The sequence below is a fragment of the Rousettus aegyptiacus genome, unplaced genomic scaffold (genome assembly GCF_014176215.1).
Source record: "Rousettus aegyptiacus isolate mRouAeg1 unplaced genomic scaffold, mRouAeg1.p scaffold_m13_p_6, whole genome shotgun sequence".
Lineage (NCBI taxonomy): Eukaryota > Metazoa > Chordata > Mammalia > Chiroptera > Pteropodidae > Rousettus > Rousettus aegyptiacus.
Genome location: NW_023416309.1, coordinates 40374233 through 40398468, shown reverse-complemented (window position 1 = coordinate 40398468; position 24236 = coordinate 40374233). Strand labels below are relative to the sequence as shown.

General features: G+C 44.5%; 1 protein-coding gene across 4 annotated transcripts in view; it reads left to right on the top strand.

Annotated features, from left to right (window-relative positions):
- The window catches only part of FBXW4 (F-box and WD repeat domain containing 4), a 76371-nt gene that overhangs the window by 31588 nt on the left and 20547 nt on the right, over positions 1-24236 (top strand). Inside the window, exon 8 of one of the 4 annotated variants that reach the window (XM_036222252.1) lies at positions 10-38. The exons of the other annotated variants lie outside the window; for them this stretch is intronic. Coding sequence (XP_036078145.1) covers positions 10-16 — 7 coding nt within the window. The 3' untranslated portion in view covers positions 17-38. Of the gene's footprint in view, positions 1-9; positions 39-24236 lie in introns of those variants that run through there. 4 annotated transcript variants of the gene reach the window in all.

The window sequence follows — 24236 nt, the reverse complement described above, 5'->3', positions numbered from 1 at the left end:
AGGGAGTAGTTTGTGACATGGTCTGTAGCGCTCTGTCAGACAGGCTTGGCTCAGGCTGAAGGTGCTGGCAAGGGAAGGAGGAGTAGAGGGAGGAGCGAGAGGAGTATATGCGTATAGAAGCAGTGGTAATTGCAAAGGGACTATTAGTCCAAGAGCTGCTGGCCCAAGAAATTGTTTTTTTGGAGAAGCTTTTCTTTTTCATAGTTTGCAATGCAAATTTAAAACATGACTGGTTAACAAAAAAGTATAGGAGGGGCAAGTGGAGTGCCAATTGGAATGTGATCACATCCAGATTCTTCATCAGGGTAGGGTCTTAATTTGCAAATGAGAATTTCAAGTAATGAGAGAGAAGCTTTAAGGAGATTAAAAAAATTATAAATCATATTTTGCTGTTCTCCGCCCTCCCCCCTTCCATGTTTTTGTGTTCAGACTTGTCTCTGGCCCTTCTCAGCTTGCCCTGCTGTCTCCTCCTCTGCTCCTTTCTCTAGCAAAGCCATAATCCAGCTTCTAGAACAATGGCTGTGTGGTTATGGTATAGTATTTTGATTTTCACAGCAGGCTGGGAACAGTAGCCTTATCGAAAGTCTGTACACTTTAGAAAATGCACACTGGGCCTGGGGGCTGAAGCCTCCCTGTGCCGGCTGAAGAGCTTGCATTTCGAGCCTGCTTTGAGAAGATGTTAAAGGCTATTCATCTTATACTTTCTCTGCAGGTAGGCTTGCTGATGCAGAATATGGGGCTGTGAAGCCTTTTTCTACTCTGATTTTCCATGCTTCATTTGCCTGATATAGAGAGGTGTAGCTTTCTGCTTCTTAGCTGGAGACACTTATGTCTGTTTTGGTTCTGGGTGCTTGGGTGGTGTTGGAGGTGGGGAGAGGTAGGGGATGGCCACCGTTTCCATTATGTTGGCATAGCAAGTGGTCAGAAGCTTTAGGTTGGCTTCTTTCTAGGAGCTGAGCTAGACAGGGAGACACAAAGAGAGGCAAGAAGGCCATGTGGAGGAAGAGCTTTTCAAGTATAAATATGCCCCAGTGGTAGAGGCCACTGTGCAGCTGTGGGGGCTGCTTCTCCTCCTTTGTGTGTGGCTCTGTTGCACTGGCTGAACAGATAGGGAAGGAAAGGCTGAGATGTGTGGGTAAAGTGGAAGGAACCCCATTCTACCTGTGGCCACCATGAGTCTCAGTCCTTCCCTTCATTGACTGGGAAATTTCGAAAGAGAAATTAGCTTGAGGCTTGCCCTGGGTCAGTCCTGTGGTGCCTGGTCAAAACTCTGGAGGCTCGGGAACACATTCTTCCTATAGGATGCTGTCCAGATTTAATCAGCCATCACTTAGCACATGCTCTGCACCCTGAACTCACTGCACTGTGGCCCTAAGGGGCTGCAGAGAGGGTCCAGCTCAAAGCACGTGACCTACTATTTCTCTTTCTCCTGAGGACTCTACTCTTATAGGATGTTTCTGTCTCTCTGGTTATTTTTTGCCTGTTGTAGCTGTAGCATTAGCTGTCCTGGCCAAGTTTGGGCCTCTCTTCCTTCTGAGCTTGAATGGGAGGAGACAAAGTAAGTGATTAGAGTGAGGTCCTATGGTAAATGACCCAAGAGAAGGGTCAGCTGGACATGAGGGTGAGATTTGCAACATTTGGCAAAGAGAGGGATGCATGGGTTAATGGGCTTGAAGTACTCTACTCTCCTGGTCAGTTTGAATCTTACTAGTATCCAGAGTGAGCTGTGGTTAAGAATAAAAACAAAAAATTAATACAAAAAATATAGATTATTCAAAGGTTTCTTCACTTGTTAGAGGTCTGTGGCCAGGAAAATCCTTCTTTGCTGGGTGGTAAGTGTGGACTGTCTCCAAGAATAAGGTGAGGAAAAGTTTGGGTTTTAAAATTGCATTAGTTTGGTAATAAGTAACAAATAAAAATGTGAAAACCTTTTGACACATAAATTCCATTTATAGGAATTTATTCTAAGGCAATAACCAAACAATATGTAAGATATATGTATAAAGACAGATTAAGAACACATATATATTCATTAATAGGGGTCTGGTTAAATATTTTATGGTATATTCACCCAGTAGAATACTACATGGTATTAAAAGGATGATATAAGTATATATTTATTGACCTCAAAGATGTCATATGTTGATTAATGAAGCCACAAAACAGTATGATAGTTATTTGATTATCTCTTCAGAGTTATTTCTTATGTAGTAGATTTTATTGACATTTACTTTTTAATTTTTTATACTTAAATTTTTTTATAATGAGCCTATTTTTATAGTTAGAAAGAGCATAAATTACATTAATTGTTTGTTTCGGTATTGGGCAACTATATAGAGGATTCTTCCTTATTTTTACAGTTATTTAAATTAAAGAGGCATGGACCCACATTTACTTTTTTATTTTAAACAGTTCTATTGAAATATAATTTACATACCATAAAATTCACCCATTTTAAGTGTACAATTTAAATTTACAATTCCATAATTTTTATTAGATTTTAGAGCTGTGCAACCACAATTCACTTTAGATCCTTCCTTACATTTACTTTTGCGACGTTAAACTTGGTTTCATGTTTGGGAATTTTTGTGGGGAAAGAAATAAGTTAAAATACTGGAATTTGTTTAAAAAGGCAGTGTAAACTCAGAAATGTTTTTCTGTGTGCAATGCATTTTCTCGGAGTGCCTGCCTTACAGATGTATCAAGAATGCTGCAGCGTGCAAGGTCACATGGGGAGTATGAGGCATGAATGACAGTTTTTACTATCCAGGGGCTTGTAGTAACATTGAGGAAACAATACACGTCCTCAGATTTATTCCAGTATATACGCAGTATGTGGAGCCATCAACTGTCAGGTTTATTGACAGGAAATCGGAGGAAAATGGTAGCCTTTTTGCTAAATCAGGGGAACTTCTTGGGTGACACGGAATTTGAAGTGGGACTTAACAGATGGCTCTTCTTAAATTGCATAAGGGAATATGAGGCAAGGGAACTAGTATGAGCAAAGACATACATGTTAAGGAACGGGGAAGCTCAATGTAAGTTTGAGGTTCAGAGCAGACAAGTTTGGCTGGCTGGGGTGGAGGATTTGTGTAAAGAAGTGGTGTAAGTGAGGCTAGAGGAGAGATTTGGGGCCTGGTTTTGGAGGGCTTTAAAGAACAGAATTTGACTTTAACTTGAGGATAGTAGGGAACCATGGAAGATTTTTGGCCAGATTTAAGCTGTTAATTGATTAGCGTGATGGCCCAGTGTATAGGATACTTTGGAAGGGTGGAGACTGAGGCTGTTTGTATACTTATCCAGGAGTACACTTTGTTAGCAGTAGGAGACCGGACTCCTAAGGACAGTGGGAAGACAACCTGGCTTTAGGAGAAACAGAGGAAATAGTCTGTAGGCAGTCATGACTGCATGTGGGTGAGAGGGAAGAGACCTGCATGAATTCCTCTATGAGCCTGATGACTAAAAGGGACCCTGAGTTCCATTTTAGTCGTGTTAGTTTGAGGCGACGATGGGACAGTCAGGTCGCCATGGCCAGCGATAGTCAGGAATGGTGGCCTGGAGCTCAGACTTGAGTTTGAGATGCAGAAGGCATCATTGTGGAGACAACGGTTGAAATAACATGAGATTGGTACCCAAGGAAAGCTCAGAGAGAAATGAAGACAGCTGGGCAAGGAGAAACCAAAAGGCAAAAAGTATCATCAGAGAGACAAGAGGAAAAGTAGGAGTCGAGAGAGTAGAGCATCCAGTAGAAGTAGACTGTGGGCAACTTATGTAATTCACTTATCACTACCCTGTTTATTAGGCCTCCTCCCTATTCTAAGTGATGATTAGAGAGAGAAAGTAAAAGTACACAGTCTGGATAGTGATGCATAGGGATTTGCAAGCATCTTATTCTCCTTGTTTGTTTTGTCCTTTTCAAACTATAATAAATCCCAGGTTTTTCTTTCTCTCAAGTTCTTTCCTCTGGTTCAGTTCTTTATTGTTCTACTATATGATGATTATTTTTTTTTCTTGAGGGTTGCCTACTTTGGGCTTGGTAATTTTTCCCCCTCATCTTACAAAACCACTAAGTGCAAGCTGGGTTGTAGAGGGTCAGCAACTGAGCTAGAGATGCTAAGTGACAAAGTGACGGAGTATTATTAATTCTAGTTGTTTTCTCTGTGTATAATGGTATTTGGGGCAAAGTAAGCGAGGTTGATTTAGGAGAGAGAAAAAAGCCAGCCAACCATTTACTATTTGGAGAGATTCGGCATCAGAGCCACAGGTTCTGAGCTTGCTTGGGCAATGTGCCTGTCAGAAAACTTTTTCTTTAAAAATAATTAAATAGAAACTTTCAAATCCTCCTTGGGTTTTTTGGGTAGTAATTCCATGAGGCTTGTCATTTGTGTTTGAGGCTAGTTGTGAGGAGGGCGGAGTGAGGAGAAGCGAGGGGGTGGAGATGGGAAGCAGGGAAGGAATCAGAGAGAGAAATTTTATTGAGGGAGAGTTTACTGGGTTTATGGGAGGGAATCTCTCCCCTCCTCCCCATTCGGATTTGAAAGAGCCGGTGAATCTTTGATTAGGTGCAGGTCAAAAGAATTTACACATTGTGACCTTAATAACTAGAGGTGATTGGCAGGCGGGCTGTGGGGAGAGGGCCGCGGGCCCCTTTCATCTCACTTAGCACAGAGGAGAGACAATGGGCCAGCCGATTTTTCTTGTTGTCCCTTGTTTGAAAAGGTCTGGTGTCTCTACTAGGTACCTGTGACATGGGGGTCTTGATTGGGGTCTCATAAAGGCCCCTGTCAGTATGTCCAAAGGCCAAGAGTACAAAAGCAAGCAGTGGGTGGGGGTCTCAGCTGACCACTGAAGAAGGGAGGGGAGGGTCCAGGAGGCAGTGGAGGGAGAAGCAACCCCCGATGGGAGCCCTTATAGAAGGAGGGGAGGAGGGGGGCAGAGAAGGGCCATTTTTGTCCCTAACTCATCAAGCACATCTGCAGAATTGTCCAAGCTGCTGCCTCCCAGTTTCAAAAGAAAAAAATGATCGTTTGATAAACCGTCCCCGATTCACCACTTTCTCACAAGGGTGGAAGACCCAGCCCTGACCTCTGTATGATTTCACATCAAGACCAGGCTTTCTAGGCTTTCTTTCCCCCACCCCCAAATTGCTAGAGAAACTTTGAAATGTATCCTGTGGCTTTCTCTCTCCCTTCTTCAACCCCTCCACCCTCATTTCCCACCCTCTCCACCCCACTGGCCTCTGTTTTCTCCCTGGGCGCTCCAGAGTGTAGGCGAGTAATTAGTCCCCTCTTTCTGGGGCACAATGAAGGCAGGGTGTTTGACGGGCCCCTTCCCACCGCTCACAGAGCTGGGGGCCTGGGGGGAAAGACCAGGTGGCATGTGCAGTGTGTTCCAGGCCTGCACAATCACTGGGGCACAGGCCGGGGGCTTAGGAACAAGTGTGCCCCTGCTTCTCGAAGGAATGTGCAGAGGCGCATGCATTAATGGTCCCCACACAATGCTTGCATTTTTTTCCAGGCAGAGGCATCTTCCCTGTGAAAAGGCTGCCGAACCTGGAGCCCAGGCGGGAGCTTTGGCCACCGCGATGGCGTTATTTCCCACCCTGCGCTTAGTCACTTGGAGCTAACATGGGAGACCAACAGGCCGCGTCTCATGAGAGCCTGATCTTTGTATCCAATGTGTGCTCCCCCTCTGCCCTGTCAGTTTTGTGTGTTCACGGAGTGTTGATTTTAATGCGGGCCTGTGTTGGGCTGGGAGGCCAGGCTGGGGGGCCTCAGGTCTTTGTCTTGCAGGGCCTCTTCTTCTTGGAGGGTCTTCAGTCCTAGAGGCTAGTGGCAGATTTGAGAGGTAGGACGAGATGCCAACTCTGGCTGGCAGAGGATTCCCCTATCTATGCGTCTGCCACAGACTGCGTGGGTGCCCACAAAGCAAGAACACCTTGGGATGCTCAGGCACAAGCTTGCTTGGCCCACCCCTTACCCCTTAAGGGGGGTGGTTAGCTTTACCACACGAGGCTGCCAGCTTGAAGTGAGTTCTACCCGCTGTTTGTGACTGAGTGTGGCAGGAGCACAGATTGTGAGACTTGGGGAGCCAGGGCAGGACCCTGTCTGAATTGGTTTGGGAGTGGTGGGGACAGATAGTAGGGGTGCTAGAGGAGCATAAGTCTGCTGCAGATAACTACCCAGAAATTGGTAAGGGCTGGGAGAGGACACGATTAGACAGAGAGAGGCAAAGCGTCTGGGAGAGCATCAGCAAATCTCAAATGCTCATCTCCGGCAGTTGAGTGGAGAGTCCCTAAAACTAGGGACAGAATTTTCCCCATTGAGGAGGACTGGGGCCTTGTCACAGATATACCCACTAGGAATGTCTAACAGGATGTCTTCTGCCTTTACTGTCTGCCTCATTGCAAGGTAACCTTGTTCCAGGAGCTGGGGGAGAGGGTCTTTCCCCATTCTGCGCCCCTAGTCGTGCTGAGAGGGAAGATGCATATGTATGACCTGAGTAGGGGGATACTGGGAGCATCGCCCTGCTCTGCTTCTGGGAAGAGTTAAAGAGCTGGTGGTGACCACCTGCCCATCCCCTACCCATGGCCCTGCCATGGGCCTGGCATCTGGTGTAGTGCTGGGGGTGGAGCCTTCATCTGAGGGATCATGTTTTCAGAAAGGGACTATATTCCTCACTTTCCATAGGATCAGAAGAAAGAGATGTGGGCTGGCCACTGAGATGGGGTGGCCCAGCAGAGGCATTCCGCCAAGGTTCCCTACCACAGTGGCTCCTCTGTGCTGCTCCTGGCACCCTTCAGACTGTGTCAGGAATTGGTACCAGTCATGCTGCCAGGCCTGACAAGGGGAAAGAAGCTGGAGCTCCAAGGCCTTTGAGGGGTCTGGGTCCCAAGGGGCCTATCAGTTAGGAGCAGCTCCTGCCCTGGGCCGCTCTTGGCAGAGAAGATTTCTCTCATTGAGAAACAGGCATTCTCAGCAATACCCACCCCCTCCCCTTTTCCTGTACTGTTCTTTTCTCTTAATTTTTCCAAATGATGTTTCTCCCTTCCCTTCTTTTCTATTCTGTGGGCAGCTCATAAAAAGCCTAAAAGAGACAGAGCTTATGTGTATGGATGTGATAATGGAGGGAAGAGTGTCAGGGATGGTCACACTGGGGCTCCAAGATTATAGAAAACTCTGCCACTCCCCCGAGCTGTCCTGCCAGGACTGGGAGGGCACCAACAGATCATAACCTTTAAATGCAAACTCAGTGGAGGAAAGAGATGGAAGTATGGAAACAAATTAGATATATCTATAGGGGGTGTTCAGCTAGAGAAAATGAGCATTTCTTACTAATTGGAGTGCAGGGCATTTCATTATTAAGCTTCATTACAAAGGGAGGAGTGCAGCAGGCTTCTTTGGGGGATTCCCTGGGCTGATTTTTCCCTTTTAAAAGCAGAATAATATTTAGCTGGAGGAAGAGGAGTTGCCCATGGTAACTTTGCAGGGCACCCAGGGATTTAAGGGAGAGTTCAAAGCAAGGGAGAGGGAGGGAGAGATGGGCCAATGGGAGGGTGCTTAGAGGTGTTCCCCCATTCATTGACAGTAAAAAAAGAGGTGAAAAAGCCCTAGCGAGGTCGGGGACCTCACTTCTGGAACTAAGACTGAGGAATTTGGACAGACAAAAAAATGTTGATCAGAAACCCTGCCTTCCTGGGAAACCTGATGTTTGACCATTTTAAATTTTGTATTAAAACTACAAAATAGTGAGAGCAAGATGCAGAGCAATGATCTGACAGCTGTTGTTTCTCAGCATGCACAAGACTTTCACCTTCGGGGCCAGGGAAGAGCTGCGGTAGGCTGACCTTTAACTGGGCCTGGCTGGATGCATACTAACTTCTGTCCAGGCAGGCACGGCCTGGTCCTGTCCATGGGATAGTATTTGAGTCAGTCAGGTGAGGTTGGCTTTAAAGTATTGACTCCTTTTCCTGTTGTTGCCATCCTTTGGCCCATGTTTGAAGTCCAGTCAGTCCCCAGAAAAACTCTGATCCATAGCTCAGAGAAACAACTTGTCTAGAGTCCGCCTAGTCAGTCAGACTATCTAGTGTTCACTGTTCTCAGGGAAGCTGAGAAAAGGTACTGATTTATCATGGGAGAGTTTCTCCCATGGCTAGGGTCCCAAGAACCAGGGTATAAACATCTCATTTAGAATCAGCTCTCGTTGTGACTTTATCAAAGGCCTAGAGTTTTTGCTTTCTCTCACCCAAACCATCCTTTGCTTTTATCATAGTTTCCTGCTTAGCTCAACCTACCTGAGGTTCCTGGGACTCTCAGTACACAAGATATCTTCCTGTGGTTGGTAGACCTAATTCCTAATGGAGACCTAATTCTATTCTTTAGGTTGGGACCTCCCCAGTGATTGGATGAACCTTGAATTTATAAACACACTGAGCACCTGTAGGAGGAAGCTTATTTCATCTTCCTCTCCACAGAGAGGGAAAAGTATCCCTCTGTGCACTTTCTGCTTCCCCAACAAAAGGAAAAGAGATGATCAGAGGAATCAGTTAGCACCTCATGAAAATTAACTGAGCAATAGATAGCCAGTGATGTTTTTTTCCCAGGCACAGATCTTGTGTCCTTTTCTTCGTGACTCTGTGTGTATCTGTCACCTGTCTCAGAGCTTGTGCATCTGTAAATGTGTGTCAGTGTGGCAGGCAGGTTCCTTGGTCTCTCGGTGCCCTCCCCCAGAACAAGAACCAACTCTTCTGAGATGATCCATGTGGGATCCTGCCTTTTACCTTCATCGCTCTATGTTTATGTCACTGCTTCTCCTGGGACAGTCACTTCAAGAAGCTACAGTGACATAAGTGAGTGTGCATGTATGTACATTCTTAAAGCCACTGGGTCCCCTTGTTTCCTTTTTCCTGAAGCACGAAGGAGGAGCTAGGAACCTAGTTACCGAGTTTCTGGCAATCACTGTGTTTCTTGAAGTGCTTTTTTTTTATTCTTTAGATCTTACCCAGTGAGACTCTCTTTCCATGCGAATTTTCCTCCTGTTGGTGGTGGAGTGCAAAGAAACATTGTTTTCTGGAAGTTTTGTACATCTTCAGGCCAGTCCGTGTGGCTGGTTGTGGCCATATAGGAGATGAAGACCCTGAGAGTAGATGAGGGCAGCTGCTGTTGAGTTGGCAGAGGGCCCAGGCCTGTGAGGTGGTGGCTGACCTCAGGGTGCCAAGCAGTTTTCTCATCAGGGTATAAACTCCTTGGCTTTTTCACAGAGGGAGAAGATGATTGGGAGGGGGAGTGGGAAGTTGGTTTTCTCTAGAAACCTTTGACTTGAGGATACCTTAAGGCAGCAGCTAACCATGTTCAGTACTTGGCACAGGTACTGTGTTAACATTGAAAGCCCAGTGTGAGGCAGGTCACCCAGCCAGTAAATCAGGAACCCACACCACTGTCAAGTGTGTTTGCAAATTTGTCTCATTTCTTTTCTTTCTTCTGAAAGGTTTGTATCCCAGCCCAGGTGGCTTAGTGGGAAAGAAAAGAAACTTCCAATCAAATGAATTCTTGGTATCCTAATGTTTTTCCAAAGAAAAAACCCATAGCTTTTATAGTTTGTAATTTCAAAAATGCATGACAAAAACATGCCACCAGAACAAATCTGTTCCAAAGCAAGCATTGGGGTATGGTGTGAGTGGTTGAGCAAAACTTGAGGAATTGGACAGGATGGCAGGCAACTGCTTAGAGAAGGGATTTCCAGGTGCAGTATGGCCTTAAACGCCTATGTGAAAACCTTTCCTAGGTCAAAGTCTAAGTGAGGAGAGTTCCTCTTCTCATCCTCTCTAAGGTGGTAGGGCCACAGAAGGTCTGGCCTCTAGGGTCCAGTGGAAGGGACCCACCAGGGCAGAATGGCCTGTGGGTGGAGGCTCTTTTCCTGGAAATAATGAAGGAAACAGATAAGAATCTCTTCTGTCCCCTGTAGGAGGCCTTGGCCGGGTCTGGGGCCAAGAGGACGTGATTCTTGGGAAGAAGTGGGCTCTTGCAGCACCCGAATTTAAGCCTTCATTAGAAAGCCATGCATACCCATGACTAGCAGGACTGCATGGGTCTGTGTGGACTTGGGGAGCTTGAGACCCCAGAGTTTTGTGGTCAGGCTGACTGAAGCCATGCTTATGTCCCATCTGTAACCACCCCCACCAAGAAGTAGAAAAATTCCCACCAGGCCTCGGGGACCAACTCTGGCTCCACTGGGACTTCGAGTCTCGGAAGAGGGATAATAGGTATTAGGTGCTGTGGGATCACTGTTGGCTGGTTATGATCTGAATCCTGGGTTTCAAATTAATTGGGTTGAAGAAACTACTTCCTTTTATTATTTTTTCAAACCACCTAAATACCCCCAACCAAATTAAAACCCCCCAAACCTTTCATCTTTCTCCCTCTCCTGGTGGCTTTATTTGCTGGGTAGTGAAAAGTGCTTCCCAAGCCTCCTTTGGGTCACTGTGCTGAACAAAGTGAGAAACCCAGGGAAGGAGGAAGCTGGTGCCAAAAGGGTTTGCCACTGACCCCTCCTCCCTAGCTCTGCTTTCCCTGGTCTGCCCAGCCGCCTCACTGTCTGGGCTACAGCCCAAACAAGCAAAGGCATCTTGACCAACAACAAGTCCCAGCTTTGTTGCGCCTGTGGGGGAAATGCTTTCTGGAGCCTAGGGATCTCCTCTGAGAACCACCTGTGCCTCCTGGCCTCCTATGTAGCCTGGGCCTTCTGGCACAGGGGCCCCTGCATTCCAGCCAGCAGGCTGATGGTAGAAAGTCAGGGATGGGAGAGGACTAAAGGGGGCTGTGGGCAGTTTGAGGGAGCATAAATTCCAGTCTGCCCTGTTAAGGCCCCTGGTTGGTTCAGGGTCTCCTGCGGCCCTGGCCAGGTTAAATTTGTCCCGTCTCTCATCAGCACAGACAGTAGCTTTCTGAAGTGGTCAGCAGAATAGGGATGGGGAACCCAAGGTTTCTCTTCTTACCCAGTTCTTGGTGCTTCCAGAGGTGAATGATGTAGGTTTCTTTTACTAGGCCATTTCTTGATCAGGAGTCCCTAGTACCTCTCTATTGCCTAGTCAGTGATGGTGATAATAATGAAAGTGAGGATGACTGACACTTGTGGAGTGCCAGCTAAATGCCAAGGACTAGGCTGAACACTTTCTATCTCATTTAATCCTCCCAGATAGGGTCTGACATCCTCCATTTTCAACTAAGGAAATTGAGGCCTCAGAGAGGTTAACTAACATGCCCAAGTCACATCTGGTAATTGATACTCCCAGAGTATGAGACTGGCCTCTGACCCCAAATCTCGTGCTTTTTAACTACTGTGCTACACTGTCTGCTTTCTTGGCCCACAGTTATCTCATTCTCATTTGGGTTTAGAACTGTCGATTGTCCTGAATTGCCTCTATTTTTTAAAAAAATATGAATTGAAAACTTGACCCTCTGGCTGTACCTTAGGCTGTCTAAGGACAGGTCTATGCAAGTTTTGTTTTTTCCTGAATATCCCAGCACCTAGTACTGGCCTGGCTTGGGTAGCCCCGAGGTACTTATTGAAGGAATGAGGCCCACATCTCTGCCTGCCTCCAGCTCAGGAATTGCCAAGACAAGGCCTTGTTCTTTGAGAGTGATGGTCAGTCCCAGAGCAGGAGCTTCCTTCTGAGGGGAAGAGGGCGGCTGTGCAGAGCAGACACAAGGCTGACACAGGCGGCAGAAACTGGGAAGACAGAATCCAGGCCGGATCTGACTGGAGCTGAGCCAGTTGTTCTGAGCAACAGGCCCACTTGTCCCCTGCGTGTTGTGGGTCTGGGCCGCTCCCAGAAGGAAGAGGCTGTTCTAGGAGTGGTGGGGTGTGAGAGGGTCTGGTTTCACGTCTCTGAACTGTGGGTTTTCAGACTAGCCACCCTTTACTTTGTAGACCCCTCTGTAGAGAATCACTCTGAACTTCTTTCGGCAGGGCTTGAGGTGGGGGTGCAGGCAGGAACAGTAGTTCCTGGCCACCAGTCCAGGCCAGTGGAGGAGCGGGCTGGGGGTTGCACATTATATTGCAGTCCCTTTATGGCTAGATCTCTATGTTGGATAAACAGGCAAAAAGAATACCACCTACAAGCCATGTGCCAAACTGCTCCAGCTGACCCCTGCCGTAGTTGCCCCTGAATGTAATAATTCACCTGAGCTCTCAGAGATGCCGTGTGTGGTGAGGATTTGGGTGACAAATAGGGGTGTGATCCAGCTTCTGAGAGCAACCAGGAGGCAGGGCTGCTGAGAGTGGCCTGAGCTGTGGGAAGCTGAGCTTTCTTCCTTTCCATCGGCCCCGGGTTCTGCCAGGTCGATGTGTTAGTAGTGGAATGTTAGTACTGTAGTTGCTGTGGAGAGTATCTGGTTCTGGGCTTTCCAGGCAGAGCTCTGAAGGTCTGCATCAGAGGCAGGAGGGTTGGAGGCCACATGAGTGGGGCTGACTCCCCATGCCCCACCTCTGCTCAAATGGAGCAGCTACCCTGGTTCTTGTTTTATAAATCTATTAGAGATGATAGCTCACAGAAGTTTTAAGAAGTTAGAAAATATTGTTCTAGTATAACTGTTTCCCATTTTACAGATAAGAAATGTGAGGCCCCAGGAGGTTACAGGCTTGCCCAAGGTCAAATGGCTTGTGAGCAGCTTATCTAGCACTGAATGCTGGCCTGCCAAATCCCAGCTCTGGGCCCTTTCCGCTGGGCCCAGCGCTGGCTGCCTTGTCTCCTGCCTTGGCCTATGTTCTTTCCTGGCAGTGATCTCAACTCCTTATTCTCTCTCTCACCTAGGCACAACTGTTTGTCAGCCAGCCCTCTGTTTCTGGTTTTCATTCTTTCTAAAATGCTTCTCTCTCTCTCCCAGGTCCGGGGTCAGGGCTTTCCTAGAGCCAGTTCTGAGAGACTGGCAGTAACCACATTACTTCCACTGTTGGAGCCCACATTCTGGCCTTTGGACACCTCGGTGCTGACCCCAGTAAGCCACGTGTTGCTTTCACCCTGTGCCTCCCTGGCCTCAAAGGCATTCCTAAGCAAAGGACTCTCTTTCCTCTACTTAGCTGGGCAGTAGGGCCTGCTGTGGCCGGTGGCAACAGTAGACATAAGTGTTAGAGCCCTGGGTCTTCCTGTCTCTGCACTCCCAGGAGAGTCTCTTTCCCTAAAGCTTCCTGACTCAGGGGTGTCTGTGATGGTCTAAAGAGTAATGTGAGCTCCAGCCCCAGGCCCTCTGGGGAGAGCCAGACAGACACAGGCAGCACTATGGCCCTCTGGCCCCCCTCATCCTGCCCCAGCTCAATTCCACCACCTTTTCTCTATTCTTTGCTTCATAAATGCAGAGCCGTGGTGCTAGGTACAAGTCAACCATCTTCCGTGCCCCCAGAAAGCTATTTGGGGCCACTGGCCTTGATTGGAAGACACAGATTTGGTGGGTGACGATGTAGGTCCCTCATCCAGGCCCCAGTCCCAGCTACCCCCACCAGCCCTGGTCTGGCTCACCACGGGACCCAATTCAGAGGCCTCTTTTGTTTGGCTTGCACAGAGCAGCCCCAGCTCACCGTTCCCACATGCCAGAGTTTCCCCACCATTCACTGGGAAGGCTGAAAAGCCCTCAGCTAATTGCGTTGGGCTGAAAATTACCACTTCCCTGCATGTGTTCCCCTGCTGCTGAGGACATTTGTGTCACTGCTGTATTTAGGGGGAACAAAGACCCCCTGTAGGGAGAGCCCAGGTACGAATGTGGGATGGGGGGAATAATTGCAGTCTCTCCAGGTGAAAGCCCCTGTTAAACTTCAGTAAGTCAATTAGGCTTGGGGGGGAGGGCAGGGACCCCTACAATAAACTGTTCCCACCAAGCAATTAAAGAAAATCATTTTAGCTTTGAGGAGAGAAACTGCTTATTAGAAATTTTGTGGGTCCCCCCTCCTTCCCTACCTCAGCCCCCCCTTGGGGATGAAACAACAAAACGCCTTCCTCAATAGAAGTGTTTCTCCTCCTCCCACTCATTGTGTGGCCTGAAAGCACTTACTGTGGAAGGGCAGAGGGAGGGACAGAGACAGGCCAAAGGGGGAGAAAACGGCAGGGGCTTAACACCTGGGCTGACTAAAAATCACGACTACCCAGGAAGGTTGGAGAGACACTCCTGGGGGCTGCGGTGCTTACACAAGTTGCGGGATATGTATGTATAGGATGTGCATATGCCCACGGACCCGCCCTCCTCTCTTCCCCAAGCAGCGGGTACATCTATGTGAGTATGTGTGTGGCATATTGGGTGCCCCCTTACCGAAAGGAGCAAACACAGGCTATGTGTTAGAGTGCCCGCATGTGTACGTGTGTATGTGCGTGTGCCTGCTTATGTGTGTCTTCTCAGCAAAGGATGGCAAGGCCAAGGCAGCCCAGCTGGGCATGCACCTTTTCCCAAGGCTGTGACTGGGCCCATTTGTCTCTCTTCCCAAGAGCCAAATACCAGCACCTGGGAGTTGAGCTATAGCATAGCTTTATGCCTCAGGTAGTCAGCAACTGAGGGCTGAATGACCAGAAGTCACCTTCTGGCCCTGGGCTAGGAGTGGTTGGGGGCGGTGGCGGGGAGCTGGGGGCAGTGATGCTTGGACATGTTAATCTCCACAGTGTTCTTCCTCACGTTGCTTGGGTGGGGTTGAGGCGTGGAGACTCTATAGGAAAGAAATCAGTGGCCTGAGCTGGTACATACTTTGTTGGTATCTAGCTTGACTGATGTGACTTGTGGTAGGAGTTTCCACTTGGCACCGCCCCCACCCCCACCCCCCCTATTACCAAGGAGAAGCACAAGTTGGAAAGATAAGTTGATTTTATTTTATCTGGAGAGTGTAACAAGGAGGGAGGTAGATTTATACATCAAAAGTCTATAGTTTGGTAAATACAGGTGCGTATCCACATGCATACCGCAGATCACAGGTCACGTAGGTACCACACCCCACCCTGCCCCAAATCTTGGTACCTTAGGGGCGGGTCTGGTGGCGCTGATGGTGGGCATGGCATTGAGTCAGGTATTATTCTGGCCCTAGTGCTTCCCTGTGGCTCATGATGTGTTTGGCTTTTATTCCAATGTTCCAAAGAGGTGAAATTAAACATCTAGGGGTTGGCTTTTCCCAGAAAAAAAATATGCCAAGTTATTTGCCTACCAAGAGGCCTTAGGAGGTAGAATTTGGTGTCTACAGGCTAGCAGTGGGGAGGTGAGGGCTGTTGACAAAGTCCTGAGCTGGAGCATGGAGGTGAGGTTTTATGGAGAGCCAAGGGCTGGTTAGATTCGAGGGTCTTGGGGTGTGTATGGAATAGCTTGGAGAGGAGCAGGAATGAGCTGCTCACTGTGGCAGGCTCCACACAGTGGCTACCTGTAAGGAGATGGGGCTTCAGGGGAACCTGAAGCTCAAAGTTTTGTCATGTTTTGCTTCAATTTTTTTATGCGTATATATAGACACATACACATAAATGTCTATGTAATATATAGTGGGATATTTATAGAGTTTTTATATGACATATGATATCATTTATTATTTTATGCTCCAGAATGTGGTTTTCTATGTATAGGCCTTGGTTTCCTCACACCAGTTTTTGATTTATGACTTCAAATGTCTTTCTGACCTTAGGCCAGGTTTATTAAAAAAGGGAGTAAGAGGGTTTTTTGGGATGCTTTAGGTATGTGTGGAGCTTTTTGTTTTATATTTATTTTTTAAGAAAAACAAAATTTTTACATGCTATGTGTGAGTTTTTTGTTTGGTTCCTCCTGCATTTTTTTGGTGTGTCACCGAATCACTTGGATTCAGCAGAGGAATATTCAAGTTTGCTCATATGGTCAGATTTATTTTTCCCTTGGTTTTTGAGCCATTAATACAGGGTCAGGGTAGGAAAGGGATAAAAGAAGTTGCAACAAAGGAGTTGCTTGGGGTTACAAAATTCTAATTTTGTGTGTGTGTATTTTTAAACTTTTAATTCTGAAAAATTTCAAAGATACACAAAGAAAATGGTAAAATTAACTCCTATGTTTTCATCACTATTTTTCATTATTTTGTGTGTCTTTAATTCAAGTCAAATAAATATCTGGAAAGTATCTTTAAATTATCCATTTCTCAGATGCCTGGCATTTAAATTATAGTTGTTGAAAATACAAAGGTCTGAGAATGAACCAGACTCTATCTTATCAGAGTGAGCCTTGTGGTTTCCAGCAGAACTTTCATTCTCATTAATTTTTTAAAAGGGATCCAAGAGACCAAGTCTCTGAAGATCAGGACTTTCTTTCTAAGAAACTTCCTTGATTTTCCCCTGTTTTAAAAAATATATATATTTATTTTTCAATTGCAGTTGATGTACACGTTCTATTAGTTTCAGGTATACAACATAGTACACATTATATATAAGTCTAGTACCCATCTGACACCATACGTAGTTATTACAATATTATTGGCTGTCTTCCCTGTGTTGTACTTTACATCCCCATGACTATTTTTCTAACTGGCAATTGGTACTTCTTAATCCCTTTCACCCTTTTTACTTATCCCTCCAACCCCATTCCCATCTGTCGACCACCAATTTTTCTCTTTATCTATGAGTTTGTTTCTTTTTGTTTGTTTGTTTATTTATTTATTTATTTATTTATTTTTAGATTCCACATATAAGTGAACTCCTATGGTATTTGTCTTTCTCTGACTGACTTATTTCAGTTAGCATAATATCCTCCCATGTTGTCATAAATGGTAAAATTACATTCTTTCTTATGGCCTATTAATATTCCATTGTATATATATGTACCACATTATCTTTAATATTGGTAGACACTTAGGTTGCCTCCACATCTTGGCTATTGTAAATAATGCAATATCCTTGTTATCTGCTGTTGTCCACAGTATTTCTCCACCCACTACTGGGAATAGGAGTAGTTTTTTTGTTTTTTTGTTTTTTTTCTGGGCACTTGCCTTGGTCCTAGGTTTAAAAGACCACTTAATCACTCCAGAACTTCCAGGCCAGCCGGTACTGCCCTGTTTTCTCTGTTCTTCTAGAAGACCCAGCAGATACTGATTTCATAGTTGAGGTGTCTGTACTTAGCCAGGCCTCAAGGTGTTCAGTAGTTGCTTGGCAAAGCCCTTTGCTCATCTGTCAGTGAGGACATTCAGGTGGGTGAGGAGCCCAGCAGCTACTGAACTGAGGCTCTATAGTGGTCAAGACAAATTGGTTCCAAATGACAGAAACCAAATTTACATTAACTTAAATAAAACTGAGAATGTTTGGCTCATGAAATCCAAGGGCAAAGCTGAGCAGCCAAGCGAAAGGAAGAGTACAAATATAACTGGGCTCAGGAGTAGCTGGATCCAGAGGCCACAGTGCAGACAGGGCTTCATCTATCTGGGGTATTCATCTTTTTTTCTTCCTAGATCAAAGCTCCTTTCTTTTGCCCAGTTGACCAACTTATTCCAGAGGTTGCCAAGAGCTCCTGAGTTTGGTAGTTCATAGTATAAGTCATAGAGAGTGACTGTGTTCCCAAAATCCCAGGGCAGAGACTCATTGGCCCAGTTTGGGTCAGCTAACTTGATCAGTTAACTGTTGCCAGAGAAGGGTGAATATGTAAGAAACAGGGGAGTCTCTCAGGAATCACAAGTATGGAGGGAGAGTGTGGGTCAGACAGAACAATAGGTGTCTACTATTTTCATAAAGGCCAAATTACTCTATGACATCCAGTCCCAAAGTGTCTGTGTGAATGACACCAGTATGTGGATGATGACCAAGCTCAGAATGCTGGCCACCAATTCTCAAAGTCAGATTCTGGGGGTTAATTTTCACTACAGCCTTTAACCTCCTCTTCCTCACTTTATTACTGGTCTGCTGATCAGAGATTTGTCCTTTGTAAGCTGTTAATGATGTTCTTTGAAAACCCTATCACATTACTAACATGGCATGCACCAGGGAAAGACCCTAGATTCAGACACCTGGGGTTGGAAAAATAAGCAGTGGCCTAGAACCCTCATAGTGAGGCAGAGAGAGACTGGAGCCAAGTCCTGGGATGCCACAGGCCTGACCTGGCAGGGCTTTTCCCAGAGGAAAATGACTTGCAGGTGGCTTGAATTAGACCAGTACAGTTTGTCTTGCAGAACCGGATGGAAGATAAAGACTTCTTCCTCTTTTCTCTTTAGTGCCATTGTCAGGAGGGCAAGAAATCTTGGGGAGGAACAAAGTTCAAGGTCAAAATTCCTGATGCTGCTAGCTAATTTGAAAATAAGGAAGTTCCTCAGAACTTTGCCTTCCTGAAAAGCCTGGTAATGGAAGTCTTGCAGAAAAGGACCTTAGTACCTCATTTTTATGCTATCTCCATCCTTATGCTTTATTTATTTATTTTTTACCCCACTTCCCGTCGTAAAGTGAGCCTCAGTCTGCGTGGCTAACATGAAGATTCTGGGGATCTTGTTGTCTCCTATCGCAGTGAAGAAGTCAGCACAAGAGTCGTTGGTTGGATTTGTGCACCAAGGTTTGCTGCTAGCCTTTTTCTACAATGGAGCCCTTCTTTCTTGAGGAATACGTTTTACCTACTGTGTAAATAGACACACAGCCCTTTCTTTTTTTCTTGTTATGGATCCTACATCTGTAGCCCTGCTGTGTATAATTTATGATGCATAACAGGCTCCAGTGGCCTGCCAACCTCCATGACACCCCCTTCCCTGACACCCCCTTCCCTCTCCTCAACGTCCCCCACCCCCTTCAGTAGCCTTCAGGGTAATAGTGGAAAATGCCGCAGCAATCAGACCAACTTGAGTGTAGAACTTCACCTCCCTTTTCCTCTCTCTGTCTTGATGGAAGAGAAATGGTCCAAGGATGCAGATGGTGGTGGTGAATCTGTAGGTAGACACACACACCTTCTGCCTCTTTTTTCAACTTGATGGATGTTACCATGGGACTCTTTTTCATTGATGGGTCCATCAGGGTCTATCTTACTTTAAGCCTGGCCAGAGTTAGGGGGCTAGTGGATGAGGAAGGCCATGCAATCATAGATGGGCTGTCCTGCCCTTTGATTCTTCAGAGAGAATCTCTTTCTAGGTCTTTCTAGGTACTTTGATGCTTGTCACATGAAAATGACTGCCCCACATTCGTGCTTATGGAATATTGAGAATAAAAACTGAGAATGAAATTAAGAGCCAGGCCACTCTCTAGGGACTCTATTGCTGGCCTGTCTTTATCTCTATTCTCTGTTCTTTCTGCCCAAATCTGGATCAGGTTTGAGTCTCAAGTTCTCCCTGTGGTTTGTTAATGTGATTATGTTTAGAAAGAATCAAATTTTAAAATGAACTTGCTGAGTTGGTGTCTTGCTTATCTGTGGATCTCCAGTTGAGCTCTGCTTTCCTCTTTGTAGAACCACAGTTGATCCTAATGATTCTCATCATCCTCCTATCTTATGCCTTTATTCACATGTCAACCCCTTATGTTCATCAGTAAACCTGAAAAAACACCAAAGCTTGTCTGGCCTCGGTCTCCCCAGTAATCTCCAGACCATGTGGGCTACCCATTAACATCCTGGTAGCCCAGGCCTTGGGCCTAACCATTACCATGATGCCAGAATTGACCACCTGAAAGGAAAAAAAGATTTGTTTTGAAATTAGAAATATACTTAGTGCTTCAGGCTGAGCTAGCCATAGCAGCATAGTCATTTGAGTACCCAGTAGGTATAGGGCACTGTTGTGCGGTAAACCATGGCCTTGGCCTCTGTTGAGCTCCCAGTGGAGTTTGGAAGCTCACCTGTTTAAAGAAGCTTGTTATTTACCTCTTTACAGAGAGTGGTTATGAAGCAGAAATTTAGGGAGAAAGTACTATAAGAGCAGGAGTGAATTCGTAGAATTCTCCTAGTAACTGTTTCTCGGTCCTAACCACTTGGAAGCCCTTCCGGTGAAGGGTCTCTGTCAGAGGGTGTCAGCCAGGTTCAGGATGGAGCCAGATGACTTTGTGGTTTATGTGATATTTATAATCTGAATTCAGATATTCAGAATTCAGTGTACCACCAATATGCAACCTTTCAGGCAGCTTCAAAATGAATATTGTTATTACCGTCCTTCTTTTAATTTTTTATTTTCTATTTTGTTTCACTTTTATCTAAGTAATATAGAAATACATTCCAATTATAAAAAGTTCAGTTTAAAATACATAGAATGTAAAGTAAAAATCCACTTCAGTTTTTTATGACTCTTCCACCAACATTCTTTTTGTAAGAAGGCTGGTATGTGTCATTCCAGATCTTTTAGTTTGAAGCAAGTATCGGACAGCATATAATTTTATGAGTATGTATATGTGTATATTTACACACAAATAAAGGGTTTTGCTTTGTTTTAGGCTCACATTGTGCCTTTGTTCTGTAGCTTGAATTCTTCCCATGTGGTTCAGAGGTCTTTTGATATCAGAACACATAGCTCTATCACATTCTTTTAACTGCCCTCTAGCTCAGAGTAAGGTGGATGTACCATAGTATACTTAGCCATCCTGCTATTGATGGACACTTAGGTTGTTTCCAGTGGTTTGCTATTATAAACAATGCCTCAGGACACATACGTGTACTTGCCAATCTGTACATACAGTCAGATATTTTTCTAGGAAAGATACTTAGAAAACACTTGCTAGATCGAGGGATAAGTACATTTAAAAGTTTTTAGATGCTGCCAAATTGCCCTCCAGTTGGACTGTTTCAGATTATATGCCTACAAATAGTATATATACAAGTACCTATTTCTTCTAACACTTATCAGTTCTGAGTAATATTAGTTTTTTAATTTATATTTTGCCTCTCCGAGGGGTAAAAAGTATCTCATTTGGGGAGTGAGTACAGAATTGTGATTAAGAGCTGGACTCTGGAGCCCAGTTGGCTCAGGTCAAGTCATGAATCCTCCTACCTACTAGCTATGTGACCTTGGTGAGTTACTTTCTAGTCCTCAATTTCCTTCTCTATAAAAGTGGGGTGATATTGGTACTGCATACCCCTTAGTAACTTAAAAATTTTCTTTTATCATGGAAAATTTCAAAATATGCTAAAGTAGAATAATTATCAACTCTTGGCCAATTTTGCTTCATCAGTACTAGCCATATGCTTTCCCTTCCGATATTATTTTGTAGCAAACGTCAGACGTATAAATAAACATTTCCGTGTATATTCTAAAAACTAGTGATGCTTTTAAAATGTATATACAATACTATTATTATACCTAGAAAAATATCAAATATGTAGGAATGTCTTGGGGGTTAAGTGAATTAATTTATATAAAATACAACAGTACTTAGAGGTTTAACATTACTACATATATATTTTGGCTATGTATATTTTTTCTAAAAATTACTTACTGAAATTTTTTGCCTATTTACTTACTTTTCCCCCCTGTGATTTATAAGCTGTCTTTATATGTTCTGGATGTTATGTATATTTGGTAATTCCTTTCAGCCTGTTTACGGTGTCTTCTGTTGTGTAGAAATTTTTGTTATTTGGGGATTAGTTCTGTCATGTTTACCTTTATGGCTTCAAAGTTTTGTTTTGTCTTAAGAATGTCTTTTCTACTCCAAGATTATAAAACTATTTTGCTATATTTTCTTCTAACATTTTAATGTTTTAAAAAACTTCATGTCCTTAATCCATCTGGAATTGATGTCTGCTATTAGGTAGGGCTCTAATTTTATTTTTTTTCTCAACCAAATGTGTCGAATGGTCTCTATTCCAGTTATTGACTGGTTCATTCTTTATCTACTCCCTTTAAAGCCACATTTAGGATCTCCTAATTCCCTACAAATATATGGGTATTCCCTTGGATTCTTTATTCTGATCCCTTAATCTATTTGTTCCAGCACAAACATCATCCTACAGCTTTATAGTGTGTTTGATAACTTATAGACAACTTTCTTATTGTTCTTTAAAAACAGTTTTTGGTTATTCTTGTGCATGTCCTCTTCCAGAGGAATTTTAGAATCAATTGGTTAAGTAACTCTTGTCTGGATGGGACTGTACTGAATTCATAGATTAATTCAGGGAGAACTGACAGTATTATAATCTTGAGACTTCCCATCCAGGAACATGATATCTCTCTACTTATTCAGCAATTCTATGTCCTTTAGTGTAAAGCTTTATAGTTTTTCATATAGTGCTATCTTGGTTTTTTGTTTGTTTTATTTTTTGTTAGGATTATTCTTGGTCATTTTACAGTTTAATTCTTTTTTTGTGAATAGATTTCTAATTGCATTTTGATTGGTGATTGCTGGTGTATAATAATAATAGCTAACATCTGTGGGTATTTGCTATATTCCACACACTGCTCTAAGCATCCTATCTCATGTAATTTTTACAACAAGCCTATGCCTTGGTCCTTTTATTATTTCTACTTTACAGTTTAAAAAGCTGGGCTTTTCAGAGGTTAAATAACTCATCCAAGGTCACACAGTCACTAGGTGGCAGAGCCAGGAGCCCTGAGCCCACACTCCTTTCCACCATTGTATACAGCATGCCAGCCACCTCATTCAGCCCTGGTATTTGCTGTAATCTTGTTTTAGTTAGGTCTTTTGGGTTTTCTAGGTAGACAATTGTCTGCAAATAATGACCATATATTTATTTCGTCTTGCCTCTTGTTTGGTACATGGTTTTGTGAATATTGTATCATCATTTTTCAGGAAGTCCGACCCAGTCAATTTTTCCTTTAGCACTGGAACATATTGCCATTTCTTTCTCTTGGGAGTCGATGAAACTGATCTTGTGTTTAGAAGCCATGTAGATGGAAAATCAAGTGTAGAAACTCCCCCTGGCAGCCCCAGCACATTTCTTGTTAAATTCGATAGATTGAATGAACATGTTATTCTGTTGTACTGTGAATTTTTGTTTTTGATGTGCTTAATTTTTTCTCTGTTAATTCTCTTCTTCTATTGCTCAAGTTTCTGTTTCTTGAGTGGAATGGGTACATTTGGGAAGAGCAGCCTCTACCTCAAGCCTTCTCTTGTATAGACTGGGCCAGGGACTTGGCTAGGCTGACCTTTTACCATTGGGTAAAGTGGAAAATAGCCATTTTGTTTTTGTAGAGGCATTTTTCAGCTATAGGACTGCACTCCTCTATGGGATAGCAGAAACCCTACTTTATTGACTCTTGTTGGTTAGAACTGCAGTGGGAGGGTGAGCTTTGGGAGCCCCGGCCTCTGGATACTCTATCTTATGTCTGACCTTCTAGGTGACGACTTGCATCATCCTGTCCTGATGCACTTGGGCTGAGAGAGGCTTGGTATGTGTGTTCGTGTGTGGGTATATGTGGTGTGTGTGTGAGAGAGAGAAAGTGAGAGAGTGAGAGCAAGAGAGTGAGAGCAAGAGAGTGAGAGCCAGAGAATGAGAGCAAGAACAAGGGAGGGAGAGAGGGAGGGGGAAGGGGGAGAGAGAGAGAGAAAGAGAGAGAGAGAGCGAGCAAGCGAGCATGCAGAGCATGCACGTGAGAGCGAGTGAGCCTGGGAGAAAGACTGGGAGAGGTGTACCAGGCCTCTACCAGCCGTGGGGATCAGGAGTCAGTCTTGCTCCCTACAGGCCAGTGCCTAATTGGGAGAAACAGTCCTTCTCTTCTGATCTGGGGCTTTCTGTTCTACCTTGGGCTACTGGTCAGTCCCAAAACTTCAGCAGGGTGTTCCAGGGCCACCTTTGCTGATGCCTGCTCCAGCAGATAGTTCATTATCGGGTCTACCTACTCTTGGCCATGAGGCAGTAGACAGGAGAGTCTGGTTTTGTTCTCTTTTCTCTTACAAGATGTAAATAGTATGTTTTTCCCTTTAAAAAGTAGCTCATTAAAGAAGATTTGGAAAATAAAGAAAACCAAAGAGAAGGAATTGCTAATCACTCCATTGCCCAAACACAATCCCTTTTAGCATTTTAGTATGTTGCCTTCTTTCTTTTTTTTATATACAGGCTATGTTTTATTGATGTATAATTGACATATAATACATTAGTTTCAGGTGTACAACAATGATTTGATATCTGTGTGCATTGTGAAATGATCACCACAATAAATCTAGTTACCATCCATCACCATACATAGTTACAAAACTTTCTTCTGTTAAGAACTTTTAAGACGTACTCTCTTAGTGACTTTCAAATATACAATATGGTATTATTTACTATAGTCACCATGCTGTACTTTATATCCCCATGACTTATTTATTTTATAACTGGAAGTTTGTACCTTTTGATACCCTTCACCCCCCAATCCCT